The 25,235-nt window shown below is 41.9% G+C and overlaps 1 protein-coding gene across 1 annotated transcript in view; it reads left to right on the top strand.

The window, feature by feature from the left end:
* The first annotated feature begins 5,192 nt into the window (after positions 1–5,192).
* SLC6A2 (solute carrier family 6 member 2) overlaps positions 5,193–25,235 on the top strand; it is a 58,681-nt gene continuing 38,638 nt past the window's right edge. Inside the window, exons 1-4 of the mRNA XM_043987100.1 lie at positions 5,193–5,223; positions 6,179–6,560; positions 21,115–21,246; positions 24,626–24,863. Coding sequence (XP_043843035.1) covers positions 6,254–6,560; positions 21,115–21,246; positions 24,626–24,863 — 677 coding nt within the window. The 5' untranslated portion in view covers positions 5,193–5,223; positions 6,179–6,253. The remainder of the gene's footprint in view (positions 5,224–6,178; positions 6,561–21,114; positions 21,247–24,625; positions 24,864–25,235) is intronic.

Raw genomic sequence — 25,235 nt, 5'->3', positions numbered from 1 at the left:
TCTTCCAGTGAGTGGGAAAAGGTTTTTGCCAAGTAGATTTGAGGGTGGAGAGACTTGGAGTGGGATGTGAAGGGTGTATATGTAGACATCACTATCTCCTTTTCTATTTTACCCTCAAATAGAATCTTAAATTTGAAAGAGCCATGGGGGCCATCCAGTTTAGTTCATACCTGGATGAGAATCCATTCTAAAGCATTTCTGGTATTTGGTCTTACATCTTCTGGTGACAATCAGTCTTGGGAATATTATACCTTTTAGTTAAACCATTCAACTTTTAGATATTGTTAAGCTTTTCCTTTTAGAATATGGAAACATACCTCTATGCAATGACCACCCTTTCTTTGTAATTCTACTTTCTGTAATAAAAAAGAGCAAATTGAAGGCATCTTCACATAAGAGTGCTTCAAATACTTGAAGCCAGCTATTAGATCACATCCAACTCCATTGCCCCTTTCCCCAAGACTTCTTTTCTTTAAACCAAACAACTCCAGTTCCTTTATATAATCCTTCTAAAATGTTGTTTTGAGTCCTCTCACAACTTTGTTTATTAATACCTCTGGATACTCTCCATCTTGTCCATCCTTTCCCTAAAACATGGTTCCTTGGGGCAGTTAGGTGGCACAGTGGATAAAGTAGTAGCCCTGGATTCAGGAGGACCTGAGTTCAAATCCAACCTCAACCACCTGAAACTTACTAGCTGTGTGACCCTGGGCAAGTCACTTCACCATCATTGCCCCTCAAAAAGAAACCGCAAAAAACACATGGCTTCTAGAACTGAATACAAAAATTCATGTGTGTCTCAGCAGGACAGAATGTAGTGCAACAATGATCCCACTGCTCTCACTTCCTCAGGACACTATACATCTATTAATATGCGTTAGGATTTCTTTAGCCTTCCTTGTATTTCATGCAACAATGCAAATAAACACTGAGTTTAGTTTACTAAAACCTCAAGATCTTATTAAGGTAAAGTGTTTTTGCTTGATCACACTTCTCCCTCCCTTCTATAGTTGATTTTTTGAATCCAAGCTCAAACTTTACATTTATCCTTATTAAATTTCACTGTGTTCTTTTTTAACTCACTATTCTAGCGTGAAGAAATCTTTTGAATATCTATTCTTATGTCTAAAAGATTACCTATCTTTTTAAAGCTTTGTGCCATCTGGAAATTTGAAAATGATGCTATTTCACTTCCTGCAAAGTAGCTAATTAAAATGTGTTGAGCAGAACAGGGCCAAAGACAGACCTTTTGGGGGGTACTCTGTTAGGGACCTCCTTCTAGGGTTAATATGAATCCATTAATTACTACTCTGTGCCCATTCCATCAGTTCTCAATTTGTCTGATGCTACTAGTGCATCAGGACTAGTGGTAGCTGCTACCTTGGGCAGCTAGGTGTCACAGTTGATAGAGAAGTAGAGACATGAGCCAGAGTGACCTGAGGTCTAATCCTGCCTTAGCCATTAGTTTTGAAACTCTACTTCTTAACCTCTCTCACCCTTGGTATTCTCATCTTTAAAGTTATGATACAATAGCACTTTTTGAGGATCAAATAAAATAACATGTGAAAATTTTTGCTAACCTATAGCACTATATAAATGTTATTATAATTGTGTGTGAGGAGAGGCCTTGTTAAATACCTTACTGAAAAGTCTTTTCTTCTTATGCCAGATTACATACAAATTGCCTTAAGAATGTTACCTCAACCTATAATGGAAGATGTCCCAGATCTTTTCTTTACTCTTTTCCTTCGCTACTCAAGACAAACCATTCTCCCATTTTCCTCTTGGGTTATTTATCTGTAGATGTTGTGATTAAACTCACTTCTACTCTCCATTTCCCCTTATCTCCATTTCTTTTTTCAAAGAGGAAACTTGATGAAGATAAAAGGGGTGAATTACCAGTGGTGAAGTTACAAGTATAGTGGCAGAATTATTTTTGAGATTATTTTAAGGCACTCTCATGTTATAACACATAGTCAACCATCTATTCTACCTTTAAATAAAGCCCAGCTCTACATTCTAGACTTGAAAAATCCAGAAACAAAATGGCTACTACCTAGCCTATTATTTCTGATCTTAAGGGCTAGCTATACTGCCCAGAGAACATAGTTTGGGGGGAGGAGGAGGGAGAAAAGGAGAAGGTGGTAACTTTCTGAAAAAGTCATTTTCATCACTTCTATATGCTCAAAAACTACTGTTGTAGCTCAGCAATGATTAGAATTCAAAATTCACTTGTCAGATAAATCTCACCTTGGTCCTGTCACTTCAATAGCAGAAATTTCAGTTACTAATCCTGTTTATCTTTCCCATAAGAATGTTTCCATGTACAACTTAGAGTTGGCTATCGCTTTAAAAAAAGATTGCTCCTCAAAATCGAGTTTGCATCTCAGCTTTGCTACTTAGTAGTTGTGTGATATTGGGTAGGTTGCTTCATTTATTCTCTTCTCTGAGTCTCAGTTTTCTCATTTATAGAACTGAAATGATTTTTATTTTGCTTTGTAATTTTAAAAGGTTATCTGAGTATCACAATAGTATAATGTTTGTGAAACTTAAAGTAGCACAGAAAGAACAACTATTTCCTTCAATTAAATTCAACAAATATTTATGAATCAATCAGTCAATTAATAAACATTTATTAAGTGCCTATTATGTGCTAGGAAAATGAAGACCCAAAGCGTCTCTTCTCTCAAGGTGCTCACATTCTTTTATTAGGGTGAAGGGAGGAGAAAACGTGTATTAGTGTATACAGAATAAATATAAAATGAATATAAGGTAGTTAGGGAGGGAAGACAGTAGCAGATGGGACATCAGGAAGGACACCAGGTAGTGAAGTTGGATCCCGAGTCATATCCTGAAGTAATTGAGGGAATCTCTTAGCAGTAGTTCAGAAGAGAGTGTATTCCAGGCATGGGTGATTTACACAGGGCACAGTGATGGAAGATGGAATGTTATGTGAGAGGAACAGAGGTAAAGTTAGTTTGGATGCACCCTAGGTCACTGTCCTATTGGAAAGATGCATTGTTGGAAGTTCTCTATTAAAATTAATCCCAACCGAAAGGGATCATGAGATTAAGAGCTAAAAATGATCTTACAAATCTTGTAGTATAACCCTCTCATTTTACAGGTGGGGAAACAGTTTGAAAAAGGTGAAGTCACTTAGCCAAGGTCACACAAACAATAGCAGAGTCAAGCTAGGAAACCAGGTTCACTTCTGAGAGAAGTGAGTGCCTGGAGCAGCTTAGACCCTTAGTCAGAACCACAGCCTCTGAAAGAGGACAAAGGAGGCCAGGTCCTCTTTGTATTAACTAGGACAGCCTTATCTTTCTACTGCTTCTGTCACCAAGTCCTACTGTAACTGAAAGTGACACAGCCCTCCCTATCTCATTAGCTCTAGATAATTCTTCAGATTTGAGTCCCCTCCATCCTTCAATCCTGAGGGAATTGGGATAAAGAGGCCCTAGAGAAGCCAGATGGCTCTAAAGGCCCTGGGGGCTGATGCAGACCTGGGGACTCAGAGCAAGGTCCAGCTGGAAATGACCACCCCCTCAATCCTAACTAGATATAAGTTCTGCCTCAGTAAACCACTACATATATGAAATGTTTTTCTGAAACTGTGGCAGTCCAGGGTTTTGCTGCTAAGCTTCTGATGGCTTAGCAGGTATAGCAAAAGGATAACTTAATCAAGAACAAAATCTAAGTCTGTTGGTACCATTAACTATTCGTGCAACCTTGGCCAATAGGCTTTATATCTGCGAAGCAACCTTCTCATCCATAAAATGGATAAAAACCAGCTTGTCTATCATAGGGTTGTAGTCAAGGGTGCTGAAATAACATTTCTGGATAACCATGAAGTGTTACAGAAAGCTAATACTTGAGATTTGGGGGATTTAGGGCCTTCACCAAGAAGAAAGTGTTTCAGTCCCTACGAAGAACCAGAGTAGAGAGATAGAAGCAACCCTGAGGAGTTTCTGGATATGCAGATTCATAAGAATCAAACATCTGAGTCCTCTGGCAAAATTGTAGTCTAAGTTTCTTCTGTCTTCTCCTTCTTCCCCTCCCTTCTACTTCCTCAAAACTCTTGGATCACTTTTTCTTTCTCATTTGACTTTACCCACAATAGTTAATAGTCAATGTTATTCTCCATGGTCTGATTGAAGAACAATAATAGCATTCTGTAAAGTAATTCTAACCTTTGCTGTGTGGCAGATGGCTTTGGCATATGCCCTTTCCCCTCAGGAATTTTTTTTAAATAATTGAAAGATTTTTTTTTAATTGAAAGATTTAAAGTTAGAAGTTAATGAAAATAAGGTCCGTATTTCCCCTCATCTAAATTCATGCACCTAGAGATCAACAGTGGGCTCCAAATAAAGAACTCCTGAACCCTACAAGTTTAGCAAAGCCCCTTTCCCAATAACATCCTCAGTGAAGCAGGTGGTAGAAGAATTATTACACACATCAAACAGATGAGGAAACTGAGATTATGAGGGGTTAAACGACTTTTCCGTGGTCACATACAATATTATGCACTTGAAGAAAGATTTCAATCAATGTTGGAGTCGCGATTCCAAATCCAGCACTTTACACATGAAATCACAGTCTCTTTTCCCCTTATCCCTTGCCTGTAACTTCTTGCCCTGCTGTACCCCACATTTCTATCTGAGACCACCTTCTCTGAGCTTCAATGCCTGTTTCCCAAGGAAGGATTTCCCCTAGCTCCTCTCTAATATCTGATATCAGTGTCTGTTTGTCTTGGGCCTCAATTCCTAGCGACCCCGTCCAAGTATCCAATATCCTATCCCGCCTCCCCCAGCTCTTGTGCCTTTCACTGTGCCAGATATCGAGGCCGACTTGGGCGAGACAATGGCACTCTGAGATGCGGAGGCGCCAGTGGCTACCACTTTGTATGGCGTGTGATCGGAGATGTGGGGCTCCCGGGGTCCGGTGAAGTCCATTCCGTGTCCCCATCTCTCCGCAGCGCTGTCAGTCCCCATTAGCTCTAACAGGCTCCAGACCGAGCCAGGACTGGGAACTTTCTAATGCAATCGATGCGTTACCTGAGGGCGCAGGCTACATTACCAACTCGCCCTCCGCCCTTCGCGGCCAGACCTAACCAGGCAGAGTCCGCGACTCCACCTGATTCTCGCTGCCTTCAAGGGGAGCTGGACACTGGGGGCTGGGAACACAGAGAAGAGAGCACAAGCCGGACAAGCCATCGTCTCAGGAGTAAGCCGCTTTGAATTCCAGATTTCGGACACTAGAACGGATACTGAGCACGGGACACTGGAGACCTAGGGGGTGGAGGTGGTTCAGACCGACCCAGTTTGCACGATGTGTGTGAGCAAACTAGGCATATAAGAGACTGTGTCAAACACACAGATAAAAAAGAGACGGACTCAGTGAGACAGAGACAGACATAGACACCAAGTGAGACAGAGACGGAGACACAATGAGTTTGGGTGGATGCTGGGGGTATATGAGGGTGAGAGTGTAAGGAGGGAGGTTGACAGAACTCTGGAGATGTGGGGGCCTTGAAATTGAGGAGTAGAGTGTGTAAATGTGACGCAGCTTGTAGTGGAGGGTGTGGGAGGCTGTGCGCGCCCAGGCAAGGGGGCACGGATAAGAGAGAGCTCCATTGTCTTCTGGCTTTGTCGCCCCCCCCCCCCCGCCCCTAGGGGCACGGCTGGAGCAGGAGCGAGTCTGTGGGAGTCTTGGAGGTTGGGATGAATACTAGGTATCACTGAAGGTTCTATATTCAAGCCTCAGTTAGTCACGGCTGGGTCCTGCGGCGTGTCTCTGTCCTTGTAACCCTCAGGAAAGCCTTCCCAGAGATTTCCAGGGACACCCTACACGCCCTGAGCTTAGCAAGTCTCCCGGTCTCTTCCTCTGCTGGAGAGGGACAGGGCAGTTGTTTGGGACTCAGAGTTTGGATCACTCTCTCCAGTTTTTCACCTGTGTAGGGTCCTATTTAACTCGGACTTGGCAGAGATAGCTATTTCCAAACTTCCTCAGTACAAGTGGTCCCCAATCTCTTTGCCTGTTTTTTTTTTTTCATCTCTTGCCTTCGGTACCCCATCTCCAGGACCGGGTCCCATCCGAGGGGAGGTCCCGGTACAAGGCGGAACGACTCCTGTGACCGCCCGTCTCTCCTCCCTCCCTTCCTTCCCTTTTGTCTAAGCAGAGCCACCGCCCGCCCCGGCTCCAGCTCCGGCTGGAACTCGAACCCGGCTCGCCCAGTCCGATCCCGGTCGCGTCCATGCTCCCCGCCCGGATGAATCCGCAGGTGCAACCAGAGCGCGGCGGGTCTGGTCAGGGCCCGGGGCAGCTGGGGAACCAGCAGCCCCAGCCACCGCCACCTCTGCAACCCACTCGGAAAGCTGTGGAGTTGGTGCTGGTGAAGGAACAGAACGGGGTTCAGTGCGTCCTTGCGTCCCGAGGCGGGGATTCACAGCCCCGGGAGACCTGGGGCAAGAAGATCGACTTCCTCCTGTCTGTGATCGGCTTTGCAGTGGACCTAGCCAACGTTTGGCGCTTTCCCTACCTCTGCTACAAGAATGGTGGCGGTGAGAGGCCCGGCGCATGGTGGGGGCTTTTACTGAGGGCGCACGAACGGGTGGAAGTTGAGGGGATGCGGGACACTAGGCGCATAGGTAGTTGCAGACACAGGGGCGCAATGGGAGTTGGTGAGAGCCCTGGGGGAAAGAACTCAGCATGATGCTATGGATAGATAGACTGGGATAGGCGCGCACAGAAAAATTGGATCCAGGGTTATGGAAAAACTGTGAGTGGGGCGCACCGGCATTGAAAACAGTCAATAAAGGGAAACAAACAAACAAAAAACCGGGAAGCTCAGTCAGGCAGGACAGGGAACCCTATCTAGGACCTCTCAGACCTAGTGGAAACTGGGGAAGCGATAAGTAAGAAGTGCTGAGAACTCATTAGACTATCTCAGAGTCTAACTCCAGGTTCCTGCGCGCTTTCCCCCCCTCCCTGACCTAGGTTCTGATCCATAGCATTAAAGGTGCGCCCACTCCCCGTCCCCACCCTCCCTCTGGTTCAGAAGTATGAATTCTAAGTCTGTGAGCGGGCTGCAACCTGCTGCCAAGAAACTGTGGAGCGGGAAAGTGAGTATAGGGAAGTCTCAGAGAGGAGGAGGTATGGGGAGATTGCACTTCCACTCTGCTAGAGACCTGTCTTGGGCGAAGGATGTGCAATTAACTTGCTCCTGAGAGCAGCCAACCAGCAGTAGGAACGGTTGGGTCTGAGGTACAATCCATTCTATGGCTGTGGGCTTGAGAGTCGAACATCCAGGAGTACAGGGAAGCTTTTCTTCACTCAAGGTCCTTCTCTCCGCACTAAGAAAGCTGTGAGGGACCAAATGGAAAAGGAAATAAAGACGAATGTTGGAAACAAAGCACTAAGGTACCCGGGGTGGCAGCGGGTAGTGGAAGCTGGAAACAGCTTCTTTTGGAGTAAGATGGAAAGGAAATATGACTCCTGGTTCTCAGAATCTTATTGGTGAACTTCTGCAGTCTTAGGCTATGAATGTCTGGCTGTGGCATCTATTGAACCAGAGTTGGGGTGAATTCAGACCTCTGCTTAGGCATATGGCACTTAGTCTGGGAAAGACTAAAGACCAAAGAATTGGAAAGTAGAGAGGGTGAGGGGCAGGGGCAGGGGCAGGGGGAGTGCAGAAATAATCTTGGTTTGGATCTGTCTCTGATGACTTTCCCCCTATTATCCTTTGAGCAATGTAAGAGGACGCGATGGAAAACGCATTGGCTTTCAGGTCAGTGGACCTGGGTTCTGCTCCAAACTCTGCCCCTTCTGGGACGTCTGGGACTCAAATTCCTCATTTGTAAAATGAATCATGTAGATTAGATAAAAATCTGAAAATGAAAGTCAACAAACTTTACAAACTACATCAATTCATCCTATAGCTGCAAATAGGTATGTGGAGCCACTATTTGGTACCTTCCTCAAATCCATATTTTTGTCCCCTTATTACTTCTATCCCCATGACTACCTCACTCAGCAACCACAGCTGAGAGACCACATGGATACCTAAGGTTCCTTTCAGCTTAAAATCCCATGACCTGGGGAATAGTGTGACCCTGGCTGTCAAGGCTAATGTCATCTTTGGAGATTGGTTCAGGACAACTTCAGAGAGAGAGTGGGAAGAAGGATTTGGGTATAATGGTTATTGTCAAAGATTTTGTTTTGACTCCTTACACTGTTCCATTTAGACATCTTCAGGGCACCCAAACTGTCCATGAAATGGAGTGTTGGCACCTGAAGTAGAAGACTTCTGCTTCTACTACAAGACAGGAAATAGATGTGAGCTGTTATTACTTAAGGGATCTGGTTTTAATGGCCCATTGAATGGGAATTCTAGGGGTGTCCACTGCTGAGACAGGGAGATCTGAGTAAAGTCAGAGAATAGTCTCACAGGGTAGTATAGTGGAAAGAACACTCTGAAATCAGAAGAATTGGGTTCCTAGCCAGCTCTTTTTATTACTCAAGTGAAGATTTGAAGTTTTTTCTATCCGTCTTGGTTTCCTTTTCAGGAAAATGAGGGACAGGGTGGATTTAATGCTCTCTAAGTTCCCTTACAATTCTGCCTCCTGTGCTCTCATGTTGACATGAGATGCTCTCCATCTATTTTCCCTCAGAGAAGGAAAACTCCGGGTTTCTCATAGGGATGGATTCTCTTGAAATGGTTGTACTGAGTGGGCAAAGCAGTGGGTCATGCTTGTGATCTCCAAAGACAGTCAACCTGCCCTGATGGTGCTTTTCTTGGGCTTACAAGCCTCAGGTATCTCTGCGGGCCAGAGGGCTCAGGAGATTGTGAGACAAGTGAGTAGCTGCAGAGGATGCTGGTGGTTGAAACACTATTTACAGTCAGCTGTAGCATCTGGTCCAGGTGGATGCATGAATAGAAGGGGGTAAATATTCTGTTTAGCTGACATAGTCTCTCATATCTAGGGGCCCAATGGTATGACCATGAGGGAGTCAGTTCATTCAGCTTTCTTAGCTAAGTACTTTATCTTCTGTGAATACAATTCTTATTATTGAGTACATAAAGCTATTGCAATATAATTATTTCAAACTATCATATACATATCAAACAAGTATTTATTGTCTTCTGTGTGACAGGCATAGGCTCTGGGGATACAAAGACAAGAAACAAAACCATTCCTGACCATAAAGATACACACACACACACACACACACACACACACACACACACACACAAATAATCTATGTGATTTGGTTTTTATGTCCTAAAAAGGGAGGACTTTCTTTTAGAATGTAAGTTCCTTGAGGGCAGGGCATGTCTTCTTTTTGTCATTTTATTCTTAGTGCCTATCATATGAATGCATTGCTTTGGCTTTTTTTTTTTTAAACTGGGATTGTGATTACATTGGTAGAGGAACTCCCAATGAGGACCTTTCCCTGCCAGTACAGATGGGCACCTTCCTTACCACTTATATCTTAGGGAGTTTTCTGGGAACATTAAAGATAAGTTCATTGCCAAGGGTCATACAGCCAGGTTGTGTCAGAGGTGATACTTAAATTCCATCTCTGAAACCAACAAGGGCAGGCTATGTCTCATCCTTGGCATGAAAATAGATAATTAATGCTTGTTGACTGATTTGCCTTTAGACTATAAGCAAGGGATTCTTAAAGCTTGAAGAAGAATAAAGATTCTTGAAGGGGATTCCAACACTGTTATAGAAAATTAGAGCTGGAAGAGAACCCAAGAGATCATCTAGCCAAGGGCTATCAATTTACAGGTGGGGGAAAACAGTGGGGGATGAATTGCCCAAAGTCATGCAGCCCAGTATGTATCAGAACTGGGAATCAAAGCCAGGTATTAGGTGTCCTTTCTGCTACATCACAGTTCAGCTGGTCTTCTACAGCATACACCACCTTAAGTCTGTAAGAGCTCATTTCTCCATTTCCATCCAACACAGTTGGTTCACCACATAATACCTTTGGCAGAGCCTACCATGTATAATCTCTTGATTTTATAAATTCCTAGATCTAGAACTGGAAGGAAACTTAGAGGTCAGTTAGTGTGATCTCCTCATTTTACACCTGAGGAAACTTCAGTCCAGAGAATAAATAGGACTTTCCCAATTGGACCAGGTATGAAGTTCAGAGATTGGATCTGAACCTAAATCTTACACCAAATCCAGTGTTCTGTCTAGTGAACTGTGATTTCAGATACATGAAACTAAATTTTCCAATATTTTTGCTCATATCAACAGCTTTGGCCGTTATAGATCATATCTTGACAAACAATGTATTAATTTGGCAGTATTTATTAACAATTGTGTTTGAGACCCTTATCTTTTATTAGTTAGAAAGTTGTAATTACTCTATTTTTGGAAAATATTTAACTTTTATTCTTGATACCTGCAACATTGCTCCTATTTGGTCATCTCTACTTACTCCTTGACACTATGGCTTGTGAGGTTTTGAGGGGTATCTGCAGTGAGATTTTTCAACTTTATCAGCTCAGTCCTCAACAGAAATTTATTGATTGCCTACTGTGTGCAGGGCACATGGTCTAGTGCAGAGAATACTCAAGGGGGTATAGAGAAATAGAGAACTCTGGTATCATACACTGGAAAGGGCTCTGGCTTTGGAGTCAAAGAGATTGGGTAGAAATCCTGACTTTTCCACTTAACCTTTGCGGGGAGTGGCAAATCACTTGACCTCTCTGGGCTTCATTTTCCTCATCTCTAAAATGTAGGTTTTGGACCTGATATCTTTGAAGGTCACTTTTAGGACTGCATCTAGAGTTTTATGTTAATAAGTACAAAGTACATCATGCACCAAGGGTATGCTGTGTTTGAGGGGCAGTAAAGTAGGCAAGTTTGGCTGGAGGGGAAGATTTGGGTAGGGGAAATAGCAGTTGGAAAGCATAGCAAGATAGATAGAGGCTAACTCTGATATAACTTGGAATGTTTTCCTAGTTATGAAGTAGATGGTGCACAGAGGACCCTCCTTCTTCTCCCCTGACCTCTGTCAATTCATGATCCCATTCCTTTGCCCTCTCCCAGACCAGTTCTTCCCCTGCCCTTCCAAGATTCTTTTGAGGCACGGTATAGGGACAGCATTCTCTAGTTCACTGTGAGGATATATCTGAGGTTAAAGCCTTTTCCCCATGCCTAATTAAGATTCAGGTTGTCTTGAATACTATGCTAATGATTCAAGAGTTTATTCAAATAAATTTCCATATCAAGTCTTTCTAAAAGGGTGGCCTAGAGATAAGATTGTATAATGGGAGAAACAAACAAACAAACAAACCCAACTCTAGACTGGATGTCTGGGGATGTGGGTTCTAGTCCCAGCTCTGACACTCTATTTGGTTGATTTGGGTAAGGGACTTACACTTGAGGTCTGTTTCCTTATCTATAAAATGGATAGAATTGGGCCTTTTAAACTTTACCTGAGTCTAGACAGTTTTCAAGGCAGCATCAGAAAGCACTGTTACTTTCTGTGTAAACCTTCCTAAACCCATGCCTAAGGGCTTTCTCTACAATGTTCCATGCCAATAGTAACACGGTAACCTCTCCAAGTCCAGTTGTTCTTTCTGGCATTGACTGCAGGATATTTTGAAATGACAATGTGCCAGTAGCTGGAGCTCCCAGCTAAATATTTTCTGAATGAATTATTGAGCACCTACCTGCCTAAACATTTTCCCAAAGGGCATAGTGTTCATGCAGGTTTAAAGGAGACTTTTACTGGGTATGTAATTTTTCTGTGGAACTGTGTTCCAAGCTCTTCCAAAGAAAATTCACCCAGACAAGGTTGGAAGGTAACAAAAGTGTATTTGCTTCCAATGGGACAGCCCTCTTCATCAGTTAAACTTTGTCTACACCATGCACTTTCACTGCCTGGGAGGCACTGGTTCACTGTGTCCTTCTGCCAGAATGGGATCACTCCTCCTGGGTAAGGAGGATTTTTATGAACTCACTTTCCTGTCTAGAGGACATCTTGAAAAGAGAGCTCTATATTTGAGCTTACAGATCTTACTATAGTAAGTATATTCTTGTGAACACACTTAGTCCTGGGAATATGGTGTAGGTTTGCCTAGAGCAGTACCTGACAAAGTAGGTGCTTAATACATACTTGTTGAATGAATGGATGGATGGGTGAATGAATGAATGAATGAATGAATGAGTGAGTGAGATGGCTACCATTTTAGTAGGAAGCAGAATAAAGGTCTAATGTCACATAAAAGGGAGGAAACATGACACATTGGAAAGACTACTGGACTGAGAGTTAAAATATCTGAATTCAATTCTGGCTCTACCTCTTGCTACTATGTACCTATATGACTTTGGACACGCCTCTGGGCCTAATTTGCTTCATTTTTCAAATGAATAGTATGTACTAGAAGACCTCTAAGGTCCTTTCCCATTTGAAATTTATGATGCTATATAAGGAATAAAAGAAGTAGAGGAAGGAAAAAAGGATCAGACAGTGGTGGAGGAAATGAAGCCTTGGAATAAAAACCAAGAGGCCCAAGTCCTACCATGTTGTGAACTTGGGCAAACACTATGGATCTGTAGTAATCTGACCTTCACTTTACCACAATCCATGATATGGAAGTTCTCAAATACCTTGCAAATTCAGAGCATCCTGGCTCATAGTGGGAGACTTTACTTCTCCAAGGTGAGTTGAAAGACTGTAAAGCTGCAAACCCTGAACTTTTCAGTCACAGGGTCATAGCTTTGGAGCTAGAATGTGAGTTAGAAGGGACTAGTCCATCCCTGTCATTTTGCAGATGAAAAACTGAGGCCCAGAGAATTTATGTGACTTGCCCAAGGCCGCATTGGTAATAAATGACAGGGCGGGGCACCTAGGTGGTGCAGTGGGTAGGGCACCAGCCCTGGAGTCAGGAGAACCTGAGTTCAAATCGGACCTTAGACACTTAACACTTACAAGCTGTGTGACCTTGGGCAAGTCACTTAACCCCAATTGCCTCACAAAACCAAACCAAAACAAAACAAAAGGTAATAAATGACAGAGGCAGGGTTTAAACCCAGCATCTATTTCCCTCAAGGGCTCTTTCTGTTTTTGTTCCTGAGGCCAGATGTGAGGGGCTGGCTGGTATGGCTATAAAGGTGTGGTGACTGATCTTATTCCAACCCTCTATGTTCAGTACCTCACTGCAAATAGGAGATTTTTAAGATCAAGTGTGCCAGTTCTTTTAACCTCAAGAAACAGGAGTGTTTGTGCCCACTATACCTGATCAGGGTTGATCGTGGCCATATGGTCATGTGTTATCCATGCAGGTGGCTCACTATTTCAACGGGAAGGTTCACACACTACTCTGGAGGAATGTGTCAAATAAACATGGTCATGGCCCAGTTCCCCTGTGGTTCCCTCCCAGCACAAAGAAAGACTCTTTTTTTTTCTTTGGGAGAAGGACATTTGAAAGAATAAAATATGACAGGACAGCCAGACAGGCAAATCCGTCCTGGAGAGAGGGAGCCCTAGGAGGCTGCCCAGTGACCTGAGATTTTGTAGCTTATTGGAGGTGTTTCTGACATGACTAACCTACTCTGGGTGAGGGGGTCTCTCACAAAGTATTATCTCCTTTTACTAAGGGTCTAGAATAGCAGAGTTGGAAAACAAAACAACTCAGAGGTCACTGAATATACTAATCCTCCTTTTACAGAGAAAGAAATTAAGACTCAAAGAAAAAGAAAATATAACTTACCCAAGTACCATGGATTTGAAGCCAGGTCTCCTGAGATTTTCCTATTGTACCTCAAGAGTTGGAAGATTTCATTTGCAACTAGGACATGTGTCTGTCCTGAGTAGGGTTAGGTTATTTGGCTAAAGTTTTGTTTCTTTATACTTTCACTAAGTGCTTTGAGAGGCATTTCATGGGTCCCTCATTGTTGTAAACTCCTAAGGACTTTAGAAGTCTGTTATCTGGTCATTGGTTCTACCTTGATAAGGTTCTTCATTTCCAGCAGTATTATTGATAGTCCAGGGAGGAGTTTTCTTCCTTTTACTCCTGGGTTCTTACTACCTGCTCCCTTCATAATTTCTTATTCCTTTTCCATTATTCAAAATTATTATCCCCCCTGTCCTCTCTTCTTAAATTTCCTTGAGGAAAGGTACTGATCAATGAATTCATACTAATGATTATAGAATCTTAGAGATGATTTCATCCAATTTCCTCATTTTATAGCTGAGGAAGCTGAACCCCCAGAAAAGATGAAATCAGATGCCTAAGGAATATTTGCATTTCAAGAGAGAGCTTAGAAACCAGTATTCTGCTAACCCAAAGGGATATATATATATATGTACATATATATATATATGTGTGTGTGTGTATATATATATATACACACATACACATATATATATATATACACACATACACACACACACACACACACACACATATATATATATATATATATATATATATATATATATATTTGGTGTGGTGTCAGGCAATAGAGTTAAAGAGTGGGGTAGATATTTTATAGAAATGAGACCCTTGCCAACATATTTTGAAGCAGATCATGTGTTGTTGTTCTTCTAAGTCTTGGTAGACATTCATGATTTATGACACAGTGAAAAGAGCACTGAATTTAGAGCCAAAGGACCTGAGTTGAAATCTTGGTTCTGCCACTTCTTACTGTTATGACTTTGGAAAAGTAACTAAAACTTTCTTGTTTAAGTGTCCACCTTTATAAAATTAGGTGCACCCCCTCTCTTTGACTAGGTGACCTCTGAGGTCTCTTCTAACTTAAAATTTATGCTTCATATAATTGTGTATATGCTTATGTTTGCATGAATAGGTCTCTTTGTTAATGTCTTCATGTCCAGTATATTTATACAAAAGGGGTGGTACTTGAATTCAATCTATACCTTTTTAGAAGGGGTCCCTTCTAATCTATATCAGGTAATAAGTAGGATGTTGTCTGAGTTTTTTTCAGTAGCCCCTTGGCTTTGGTGGGTTGGACCACTTCCTGGTCTTCTTTCATACTTGTTCCTCATTCCAGAGCAGTCTCAGTGTTTCTATTCTTCTTATGGAAGTCTCTTCCCTCTGAGATTACTTGCTTTTTTAGCACATTGTTAGTGGATGGAGAGGGTTGGGGAAGATGACTGTAGTGATGGAGCCAGTACCTTTTGTATACCTGGTGAAAAGGAGCCAGGGATGGTTGCAAGCATTTTATGGTGGCTGCAACCAAGTGGTTGATCAAGATACATGTTTATGGTGGCAACTTAGGATGACAGGAGCAGAGATCTAGAGTTGGAAGGGATCTTAGAAGTCATACTTCTAATTACATAGATGAGGAAACTGAGGCTCAAAGAGGTGAATTGAGTTGCCTATGGCATGTGGCTCAAGCTCTAGGAAGATCAGATTTCTGAGTAGTGGAAGTAGGAAGCCCAGGATGAGAGCAGTCATGTCTTCAAGGCAAGGCTCTCAGACCACCTGTCAGGTGTGACACAGAGAGCATTCTTTGTTGAGAGTGGGTTGAGACTAGATTCTATGATTAAGTGGTTGCTCCCAGGCATGGGGAATTCACTCGTTTATGAGGCAGCATGTTCCATTTTTGAACAACCATAATTATTAAGTAAATAAGAATAACCCCTTACTCTTACGTAGAACTTTGTGGTTTTCAAAACCTATTACATTGTTTATCTCATTTAATCTTCCAAGCTGTCAATGCAGCAGTTTGTGCAATGAAGTGAGGTTTTGTGGGGGCAGAAGATTGAAACCATAGGCTAAAACAAGGTTTAGGGCTTACCTGTGGAACTTATTAATCTCAGTACTCCCTCCTTCTTCTTCCTTTGCATCACTGACAGAATACTGAGAGCTAGCTTCATTATCGGGTCCCTGATATCTTCATTCTCCTGCCTCTGAGATGTCTGACTCTAGGTGCCAGATTTTGTTCCTTATAGCTCTTTCAACTTGTGTGGTTGTCTCAGGAGAAGCCACAGCAGCATGTCTGCCAGGCTGGAAAAGAGCTGTCATTTACTAGTTGTGGGGGCAAATCCCATCCCTCCTATGGGTCCCAATCAGTCCACAAGCACTTATTAATGCATGGGCTTCTTGTTTTTGTTTGTTTCTTTTTAAGCCCCAGACTTGTAAGGACCTCCTACTGAGGAAACTCCCTCTACCAATTCAGATGAGTTTCTTCTCTGCTACTCAGTGTCACAGAGAGCTGACTGGGACACTGAGAGGTTAAATCATTTGCTAGCTCAATTTCTCCATACGATGAAAAAGTAGACCTCTCAACTCCATGAAGGGGTGCGTACAGGTGTCTCTTTATATCTGTCCATTTGAGTTATTTCTTATTTTTATAGTTTTGCCACATTCACTTTTGATTTTTTGGTGTATGATTGCTCTTCCTATTTCTCTTGTTGCAATTACTGTACATATTGTTTTCTTGGTTCTGCTTACTTCACTCTGCATCAGTTCATGTAGATCTCTCCATGCTTTTCTGTATCCATCACATACATAATTTCCTACAGCATATGAATATTCCATTACATTCATATGACTGTGATAAATTGTAAATTCCAAACAAAGGAGTTTATATTTGCTTCCAGAGGGAATCATTAGAATTTCTTGAGTAGAGGAATGACAGAGTCAGATCTCTGTTTAAGGAAAATCACCTTCTTGAGCTTGATAGAAATTTGACTAGAATAGGGAGAGATCTGAGCAGGGAGACAAATTAGAAGGCCATGTCAATAATCCATGTAAGAGGTGATCAATTTCCTACTCTGTCAAATAAAGAGCTTGGTCTAATTAGATGGTCCCTTCTAATTCTGACATGTCAATTCTTTAAAAGAAGGTGGTGTAGTAGATTGAGTGAGGCAGGGCATGGAAGACTTGAGCTCAAATCTTGCCTCAGGCACGTACTGGCTGTGTTTCCCTGGGAAAATCAATTAATATCACTGGGCCTCTGTTTCCTTGTCTCTAAAATGAAAAGCTTTGTAAATACAAATAACATTCTCTGCCAGTTCTAAATCCTACGAGCACTAAAGAAACGTTCTAGTTCTAGGCTAACTCCCTTAGTGCTGGGTGTCAGAGTCCTATAATGGGAATAAGAAATAACTGGCATTTTTATAGTATAAAACACTTTCCTCATAATACTCCTTTGAAGTAGGTCATGAAACCATCATGAAATCATTATTCAGGTGAAGTCAGGGTTCAGAAAGATAAAGTCACTCCCAGGTCAATCAATCAATAAAAATGTATGGGGGCAGCTGGGTGGCACAGTGGATAAAGCACCAGCCCTGGATTCAGGAGGACCTGAGTTTAAATCCTACCTCAGACACTTAACACTTACTAGTTGTGTGACCCTGGGCAAGTCACTTGACTCCAATTGCCTCACCAAAAGAATGTATGAAATGCCTACTATGTACTAGGCACTAAGCGTTAAGTCCTAAGTGATGGGGATACAAAAAGAGACAAAAGACAGCCCCTGCCCTCAAGGAGCTTATAATCTAATGGGGAAGACAACATATAAACAAATAAAGACAAAACAAGCTTTATTCAGGATAAGTAGGTAATAATGAACAGAAGGAAGGCACTGGAATCAAGAGGGGTTGAAGAAGTCTTCCTGTAGAAGCTGGGGTTTCAGGTGGGACTTAACAGATGCCAGGGAAGTCAGTACTCTGAGCAGAGGAAGGAGAATGTTACAATCACAAGAGACAGCCAGAGGAGGTTAGGTTATGAAGGGCTTTGAATGCTAAACTGAGCATTTCGTGTTTGATCTTGGAGGTGATTGGGAGTCACTAGAGTTTATTGAGTAGGGGGTGGTAATGTCATGATTGGACCTGTGTTTTAAGAAAATTACTTTAGTGGCTGAATGGATGATGGATTGGAGTGGGGAGAAACTTGAGGCAGGCAGACCCCCTTCCCCAGCAGGCTATTGCAAAAGTCCACTTGTGAGGTGATGAGGGCTGGCATTAAAGTGGTGGCAGTGTCAGAGGAGAGAAGGGGACATATTAGAGAGATAATGAAAAGGTGGAATTGAAATTCCTTGGTGACAGCTGTGGGGTATAAGAGATAGTGAGGAGTCCAGGTTGTGACTCCTAGGTTGTGAACCTGATGGACTAGAAGGAAGGTACTGTACTCTAGAGTAATAGCTTCCACTTCTAATGTATGATAGACTCAAAATTTGGAGCTGAGTTCCTGCCTCTAAGCTCTTTTCACTATACCAGACTAACTTTGCTCCTGAAGCTAAGAAAGGGTGAGCAGATCTGGGGCTGGGCCAGGGGGATCCCTGTCAACTGTTTATGACTAAATGGAAGGAAGATGGGCCTCTCAGAATTGGAATGGATTGGCATAAGGAGGGGCGGGATGTTTTACTCTAGGTCATACAACCCAAGGAAGATATGAAGCTTTGTGATATGGGGGAAAGAATCCTGCATCTGGAGGCAGAAAGAAGCTCAAGGCTCAAATCTTATGTGACCTTGGGAAAGTCATTTAATCTTTCCCTGCTCCTCAGGTGCATCATCTCTAAAATGAAGGGGTTGGATTTAATGACCTCTAAGGTCCTTTCTAGTTTAAAATCTATGATGGGTTTTAGTCCTTTGTTTGGTAAATACTGTCTGGCTCTGTGTTTTTTCCATGGGTGTGGTGCTGAAAATCTTTAGTTTCTGAAGTAAAATGCATCCAAAAATGGAAAAAGAAATAAAACACAATAATGGAAGTCAGGTGCTCTGGGATTCAGTCTGTCTTTTACATGATATTGGTCTGTGACCTTGGACAAGCCGCTTATATTTTCTTTTCTTTTTTTTTTTTAATTTTTTTTTTTTTTAGTGAGGCAATTGGGGTTAAGTGACTTGCCCAGGGTCACACAGCTAGTAAGTGTGTGTTAAGTGTCTGAGGCCGGATTTGAACTCAGGTACTCCTGATTCCAGGGCCCGTGCTCTATCCACTGCACCACCTAGCTGCCCCTAGCCACTTATATTTTCTAGGACTCAGTTTCCTTCTCTAAGAAATGAGGGAGTTGGAAGGAGGGATTATTAAGGCTCTTTTTAACAGCAACACTCAGGGAGCCTTGTGTTTCTATTTCTTAGCCAATTCTTGATTCTGTCAAGGGCTACCTTGAGTTTTGGAACTAGATATGGAAATCAGGCTCATGGTTGCCTAATTAGGAGGGGAAATGGAGTAAAAGCCTTTGCTTTGGTCATTTGCTAGTGGCCCAGGCAGGACTGACATTTAAGCGATTTGTTCATCAAATTACATCAGACCAGTGTCATGTTGGCTGCTAGTATGTGCTGCTCTTTCTTTGCCTGTGACTGAAGCTACTCTCTGGCTCCAGATGAATTCTCCTGAACCCTGGATCTGGAGTTAGAAAGACCTGAGTTCAAATCCAGCCTCAACCATTTAGCTGTGTGACTCTGGACAAGCCACTTAACCTCTTTTTGTCTCAGTTTTCTCAAATTTAAAAGTGGATAATAACAGCATCTACGTTGAAGGGTTGTTCTAAAGATCAAATGAGATAATATTTGTAAAGCACTTATATAGTAGGTTCTATATAAATGCTTATCTCCTCTCTTCCTCCCTGAGAATGACCAGTCTGTCCCTTGGAGCCTGAGTGATGATTTTATAAATCTCTATTCTTCCCTTTGGGTCTGTCAAAAGCTTAAACTGAGGGAATACCAAATCATTTTTTCCTTTTAGCAGTTTGTAGCAAGCTAGCCCAGTAAGTAACATTCCTGTGCTATTGAAGCCGAGCCTAAGGCTTAGCCTCCTGGATTAACTAACTTCACTCTTTTCCAAGGCTGTGGACTGACTCTATGCCTTGCTCAATGGTGGGTCTCAAAAGAACCAGGACTAGAGAGAATGCATATGGATAGCCCAGGGCAGCCTATCCCCAGACTAGGGTTAAAACAGAAAATTCTATGGCAAATACATACCTGACTGAAGGTAAATCAGCAGCAGTATCTTTCCTTCAGCAAGGAGGAATATTTGTCCTCTGAATAGGTATTTGTCAAATCATATTTTTTTCTTACCTCACCCTCTTGCTACTCATCCTCTCCCCTCTCTATTTCAAAGACAGACAAATGCTTTATATGATGGTAGAAGCTTAAATTCTGATTTTCAAGGAAACCTGTATAGAGGGATTACACCTCTCTCCAGTCCTTACTCCTGAGAACACCAAACCCTTTCATGATACTCACTAAGCCTCATCATCTCACATAGCACTGTTCTAGGTGAGAGATGATGGATCAGTCCTGATCTATTTCAGCACCATAGGAGGCCTAAGGGAAACACCTGCCCTTCATTCTATGAGGAGCACTGGTAAGTGGGGAACAGGTCATGTCTCTGTTTGGTCAAAAGAAGAACATTCCCTTCTGCCTCAAATGAACCAGGTGAGAATTAGTAGGAGGTCAGGATAGCCTTTCTAGAGTCACACAGGCTGATCTTTAGGTTTCTAGAACAATGGGCACCTGTGGTGTACAGGGGTTCAGGCCACAGTCACTTTCTCCTATCATAAGTCCCTCTCCTGATCTTAACACCTCTGGGAACATCTGGCACTGGGGATGCAAAGGTCTCTAGAAATACAAGAAGTAGGTTAAGTTTGCCACATTGGCTCACTATCCTTACTCCCTCAACTGCCACACAAATAGAATATTGTGCTCCCTGACAATGGAGAGCCCCAATATTGGAAAACATGGTCATAGCTTTGTCTTCCTTTAGCATTTTCAGAGTTAGCATCCTTAGGGATGAGATTCTATGTATACAGATGGTATAATGGATCATATATTTAGAGCTTAAGGAGATTTTAGAGCTCTTTAGTCCAATTCCCTCATTTTCCCGATAAGGAATTAAAACCCAAAGAAGTGACCTGTCCAACATCACACAGATAGTAAATGGCAGAGCTAGGGTTTGAACTCAGGTCCTCTGATTCCAAATTCAGAGCCCTTTCTACTGTACCCTACTGTCTCTCCTTGGCAGAGGCCTTGCCTTAAATAATTATCAAATCTTGAATTCTTTTACTGGGAATAGGAAAAAGCTCTGGTACTCATTTGAAAAATATTATAGGTGTTTAGGGTGGAAGTAATTCTGAATCTCATATAGTAAATTCTCTCCCTTTGTATGTCCTACAGGGGCTTTCCTGATCCCCTATACCCTCTTCCTCATCATCGCTGGGATGCCTTTGTTCTACATGGAGTTGGCTTTGGGCCAGTTCAATCGGGAAGGGGCTGCTACTGTGTGGAAAATCTGCCCATTTTTCAAAGGTAAGGGGAGAGGGGTGTTGGTCTTTGAGAAGGAAAGGAAAAGGGCAGTCAAAGGAACCTTCTCAAGGAGCAATAAAAACATGGGAATGGAGAGACAAGGGAAAGCAGGGGAATGGGAAGACAAGGCATCTTGGACAGAAAGGAACCTGGGCCTGTTGATGATGTCTGCCAACAGGGCTGGTATAGCACCTTTATAGAGCCTTATTTACATGCATCAGTATTATCAATGGAGAACAAATGAGGGTCAAGCATAGCAGGCAATCAAAGCTGCTTGAAGCTGGTGACAACTTCTGGAAGAAATACTCAGCCTTTCTCTGTAGTTAACAAAACTTGGAGCATCTCCATAGGGAAAATCATAAGTATCTGCTTTCTCCTGTCTGTCCTAATTATCTCTGGAAGGCAGTACTTGGGTCAGCAAACTGTTTTGTTCTGATCACTAGTACTAAGCAGAAAAGCAAATTCAATAGATACGAATTTAAGAACCTTGGGTCTACAGTGGTCATAAGGGATGCAAAGTTTCAGTAATAATAAGTTGCCTTTAGGGCAACTAAGTGGCACAGTGAATAAAGTGCCAGGACTAGAGTCAGAAAGACCCGAGTTCAAATCTGGCTATAGATACTTATTAGCTGTGTGACCCTGGGCAAGTGATTTAACCCTGTTTGCTTCAGTTTCCTCATCCGTATAATGAGCTGAAGAAGGAAATGGCAAACCACTCCAGCATCTTTGCCAAGAAAACCCCAGATGGAGTCACAGACAGTCAATTAGATACGACTGAAATGACTGAACAGCAATAGCAACATCCCTGCCCTGGTGGAGATTATGATCTAGTAGTGGACATGGGTCATACAGAAAACCTAGAATACATTATAATTATAATAGAAAATATATCTGAGATATGGAAAATAAAGTGTTAGATAAGGGAAAATAAAAAAAAAAATCAGGGGAGGCAGCACAGGTAACATGGCATTTATATAATAACAAAATGTTAGGAGACCTTATCTAGTTTGATGAAGAAACCGAGACCTCTAGAAAGGAAATGATCCTACCAAGGTCACACAGTGAGCAGTAATCAAGAGTCAAACCCATGTACTCTTTTCCTTATACCCCAGTATTTCCCCTGGTATAGGTAACATTTCAATAGGCAAAGAGGAGAAAGAAGGACAATCTAAAGAAAAAAGTATATCCAAAACCACAGAGAAAGAAAGGAGCAAGCAAGTTTGGGGAATCACAAAGTGTTTCATTTTGTTTGGTGCTGTAGAGGATATGGTGGGAAATGGCTATAACAATGTTGGTGTCAAATTTCCAGGTAAAGAAATTTAAACTTTACCCAGTAGACAGTAAAGAGACCCCTGGATGTTTTGATCAGAGGAATGAAAGGATTATATCTGTATATAAGCAAGATTAATTTAGGAGTGGTAAGCAGGATAATGAAAGGCCCTATGGTGTGGTGAAGAGAAAATTGGCCTTGAAGCCAGAAGAGCAGAGTTCAAAACTTGCCTTTGCCACAGACTGGCCATATGACTGGAGAAGTCACTTAACTTCTTAGCACCCTAGGCATCTCTCTAAGATCATATCTTGTAGAAGTGTCAATTCATTGGTAGAGAGTGTTTCCTTGCTTGGAAATGTTCTACACCAGTGATGTCAAGCTTAGATAGAAACATGGGATCCCTGTGGACATATTGACTTAAAAATCACAAATTAACCTGATCTATGTTGCATTGTATTCTTTTTATTTTAATGAACATTTTTATTTTATTATTATTATTATTTTTTGCAGGGCAATGAGGGTTAAGTGATTTGCCCAGGGTCACACAGCTAGTAAGTTTCAAGTGTCTGAGGCCAGATTTGAACGCAGGTCCTCCTGAATCCAGGGCCAGTGCTTTGTCCACTGTACCACATAGCTGCCCCCTTAATAAACATTTTTATTTAAAGTTTTGAGTTCCAAATTCTATCCCCCTTCTCTCCCTCCCCTCCCTCCTCATCAAGGCCATAAACAGATGCATGGTATTTTATTTTTTTGCAAACATTTCTCAGTTATATTTTAATTTGATTAGGGCTGATTGGAAGGCTAAGAATCTCATATTTCCACCTTACACAAATGAAAGCATAAGTTCAGTCCCTATCCCAGTGCCTATGTGAAGAATACATTAAGGGAAAAATAAAATAAAATAAAAAAGAATTAATTAAGGAGGGGAGAATTATGAGGGAAGAGATTCTGTGGAGGTAGAATTTACAGGTCTTGTCAATTGATTGCCTGTGAGAATACAGGGAAGGAAAGAAGGAAGGAAACAAACATTTATTAAGTGCTTATTATGTGCCAAGCACTGGGTTAAGAGCTTTATAAATATTATCTCATTTTATCTTCACAAGATCCCTGAGAATTGGGTGCTGTTATCCTCCTGATTTCACATACATTCTAATGGAGGTGCAAATAATGAATACTGTAAAGTTATGGCAAGTATTCAAATTCACATTATGTGAAGTTATGATTATATAAAATATGATGATTAGTTTCAGCCTGATGGGAATATACAATGTGAATTCAAATAATGTGACCATTTCATGGGATTTATTATTTACATTAATTGAGACCTAGGTATAAATTACATACAAGGTATATTTGTTGTTGTTCAGTCATTAAGTTGTGTCTGACTCTTCATGATTCTATGGGGTTTTCTTGGCAAAGATACTGGAGTGAGTTGCCAATTCTTTCTCAAGTAAATTAAGGTAAATAGGGGTTAAGTGACTTACCCAGGGTCATACAGCCAGTGAATGTTTAAGATCAGATTTGAATTCAGGTCTTCCTGACTCCAGGTTCAGTTCTCTATCCACTGAGCCATCTAGTTGCCTCCACAACAGATAGATGATAGATAGATAGATAGATAGATAGATAGATAGATAGATAGATAGATAGACAGATAGATAAATATAGATATAGAATGGATTGAATGTAACTTTAGAGAGAAATGCGCTATCCTAGAAAGGATTGAGCTATGGAAAGGGTCATAGAGAATTCAATTAAATTTGTCCATGTATTTATTAAAAGCTTACTTTGTGAAAGACACTGTAAAGTATAAATTCATAAAGTCTGCCATCTAGTTGAGACAACATGGTTCACATTCACAATTGCGAAGAAACTAGACAACAAAATTAAAACATATACAAGTGGTCCCAAAAGTCTTAGTGCGGTTTTAGGCTATTAGAGCTAAGACATTCGGGACCCTTGTATATAACCAAGTACTACATAAAGACTCCAAGGAGCTCAGAGAAGGGAGCTTCTAAGAAGGGATAGGATAGTCAGAGAAGATTCTGCAAAGGAGATGGCACTTGAGCTTGGCTTTGGAGTTCCCTCTCTGATCATTCCACAACTTCTTTCCAGGTGTTGGCTATGCTGTTATCCTCATTGCGCTATATGTGGGCTTCTACTACAATGTCATCATTGCGTGGTCTCTCTACTACTTGTTCTCTTCATTCACCCTTAATCTTCCCTGGACCAACTGTGGCCACCCCTGGAACAGCCCAAATTGCACAGACTCGAAGTTCCTCAATGGGTCTATGTTAGGCAATGGAACCAAATACTCCAAGTATAAGCTCACACCGGCAGCTGAATTCTATGAGTAAGTCTTGGTTGTTTTTCTGTTCTCCCTTTGTATTCCCCAGGTATGGAGGTTTAGTGGTGTCAGGTCAACCAAGCTCTTTTGTTCCTGCTACAGGCCAACAGAAGGGTCATTGGACTGAAATGAAGTCAGGTCTGAATGAGGTTTGGTTTAAAGTTTTGTATATTGGATCTCCTACCCAGCTGTAGGAAAATGAGACCACTTAAAAAAAGTCCAAGAAAGAAGGGATATCCTACCCAGCATCATAATTTCTTCATCTGTCCTATTAGAACAGAGATGGGTCAATATTGCATTGGAATGCAGTGGAAAGAGTGTTGATTTTTTAATTAGAAAACCTGGGTTCATATCTAGGCTCTGCTATTTGCCACTTGT

This window comes from Dromiciops gliroides, chromosome 2 (genome assembly GCF_019393635.1).
Source record: "Dromiciops gliroides isolate mDroGli1 chromosome 2, mDroGli1.pri, whole genome shotgun sequence".
Taxonomy (NCBI): domain Eukaryota; kingdom Metazoa; phylum Chordata; class Mammalia; order Microbiotheria; family Microbiotheriidae; genus Dromiciops; species Dromiciops gliroides.
The sequence above is the reverse complement of the archived record's forward strand: the minus strand, read 5'-3'. Positions and strand labels throughout refer to the sequence as shown.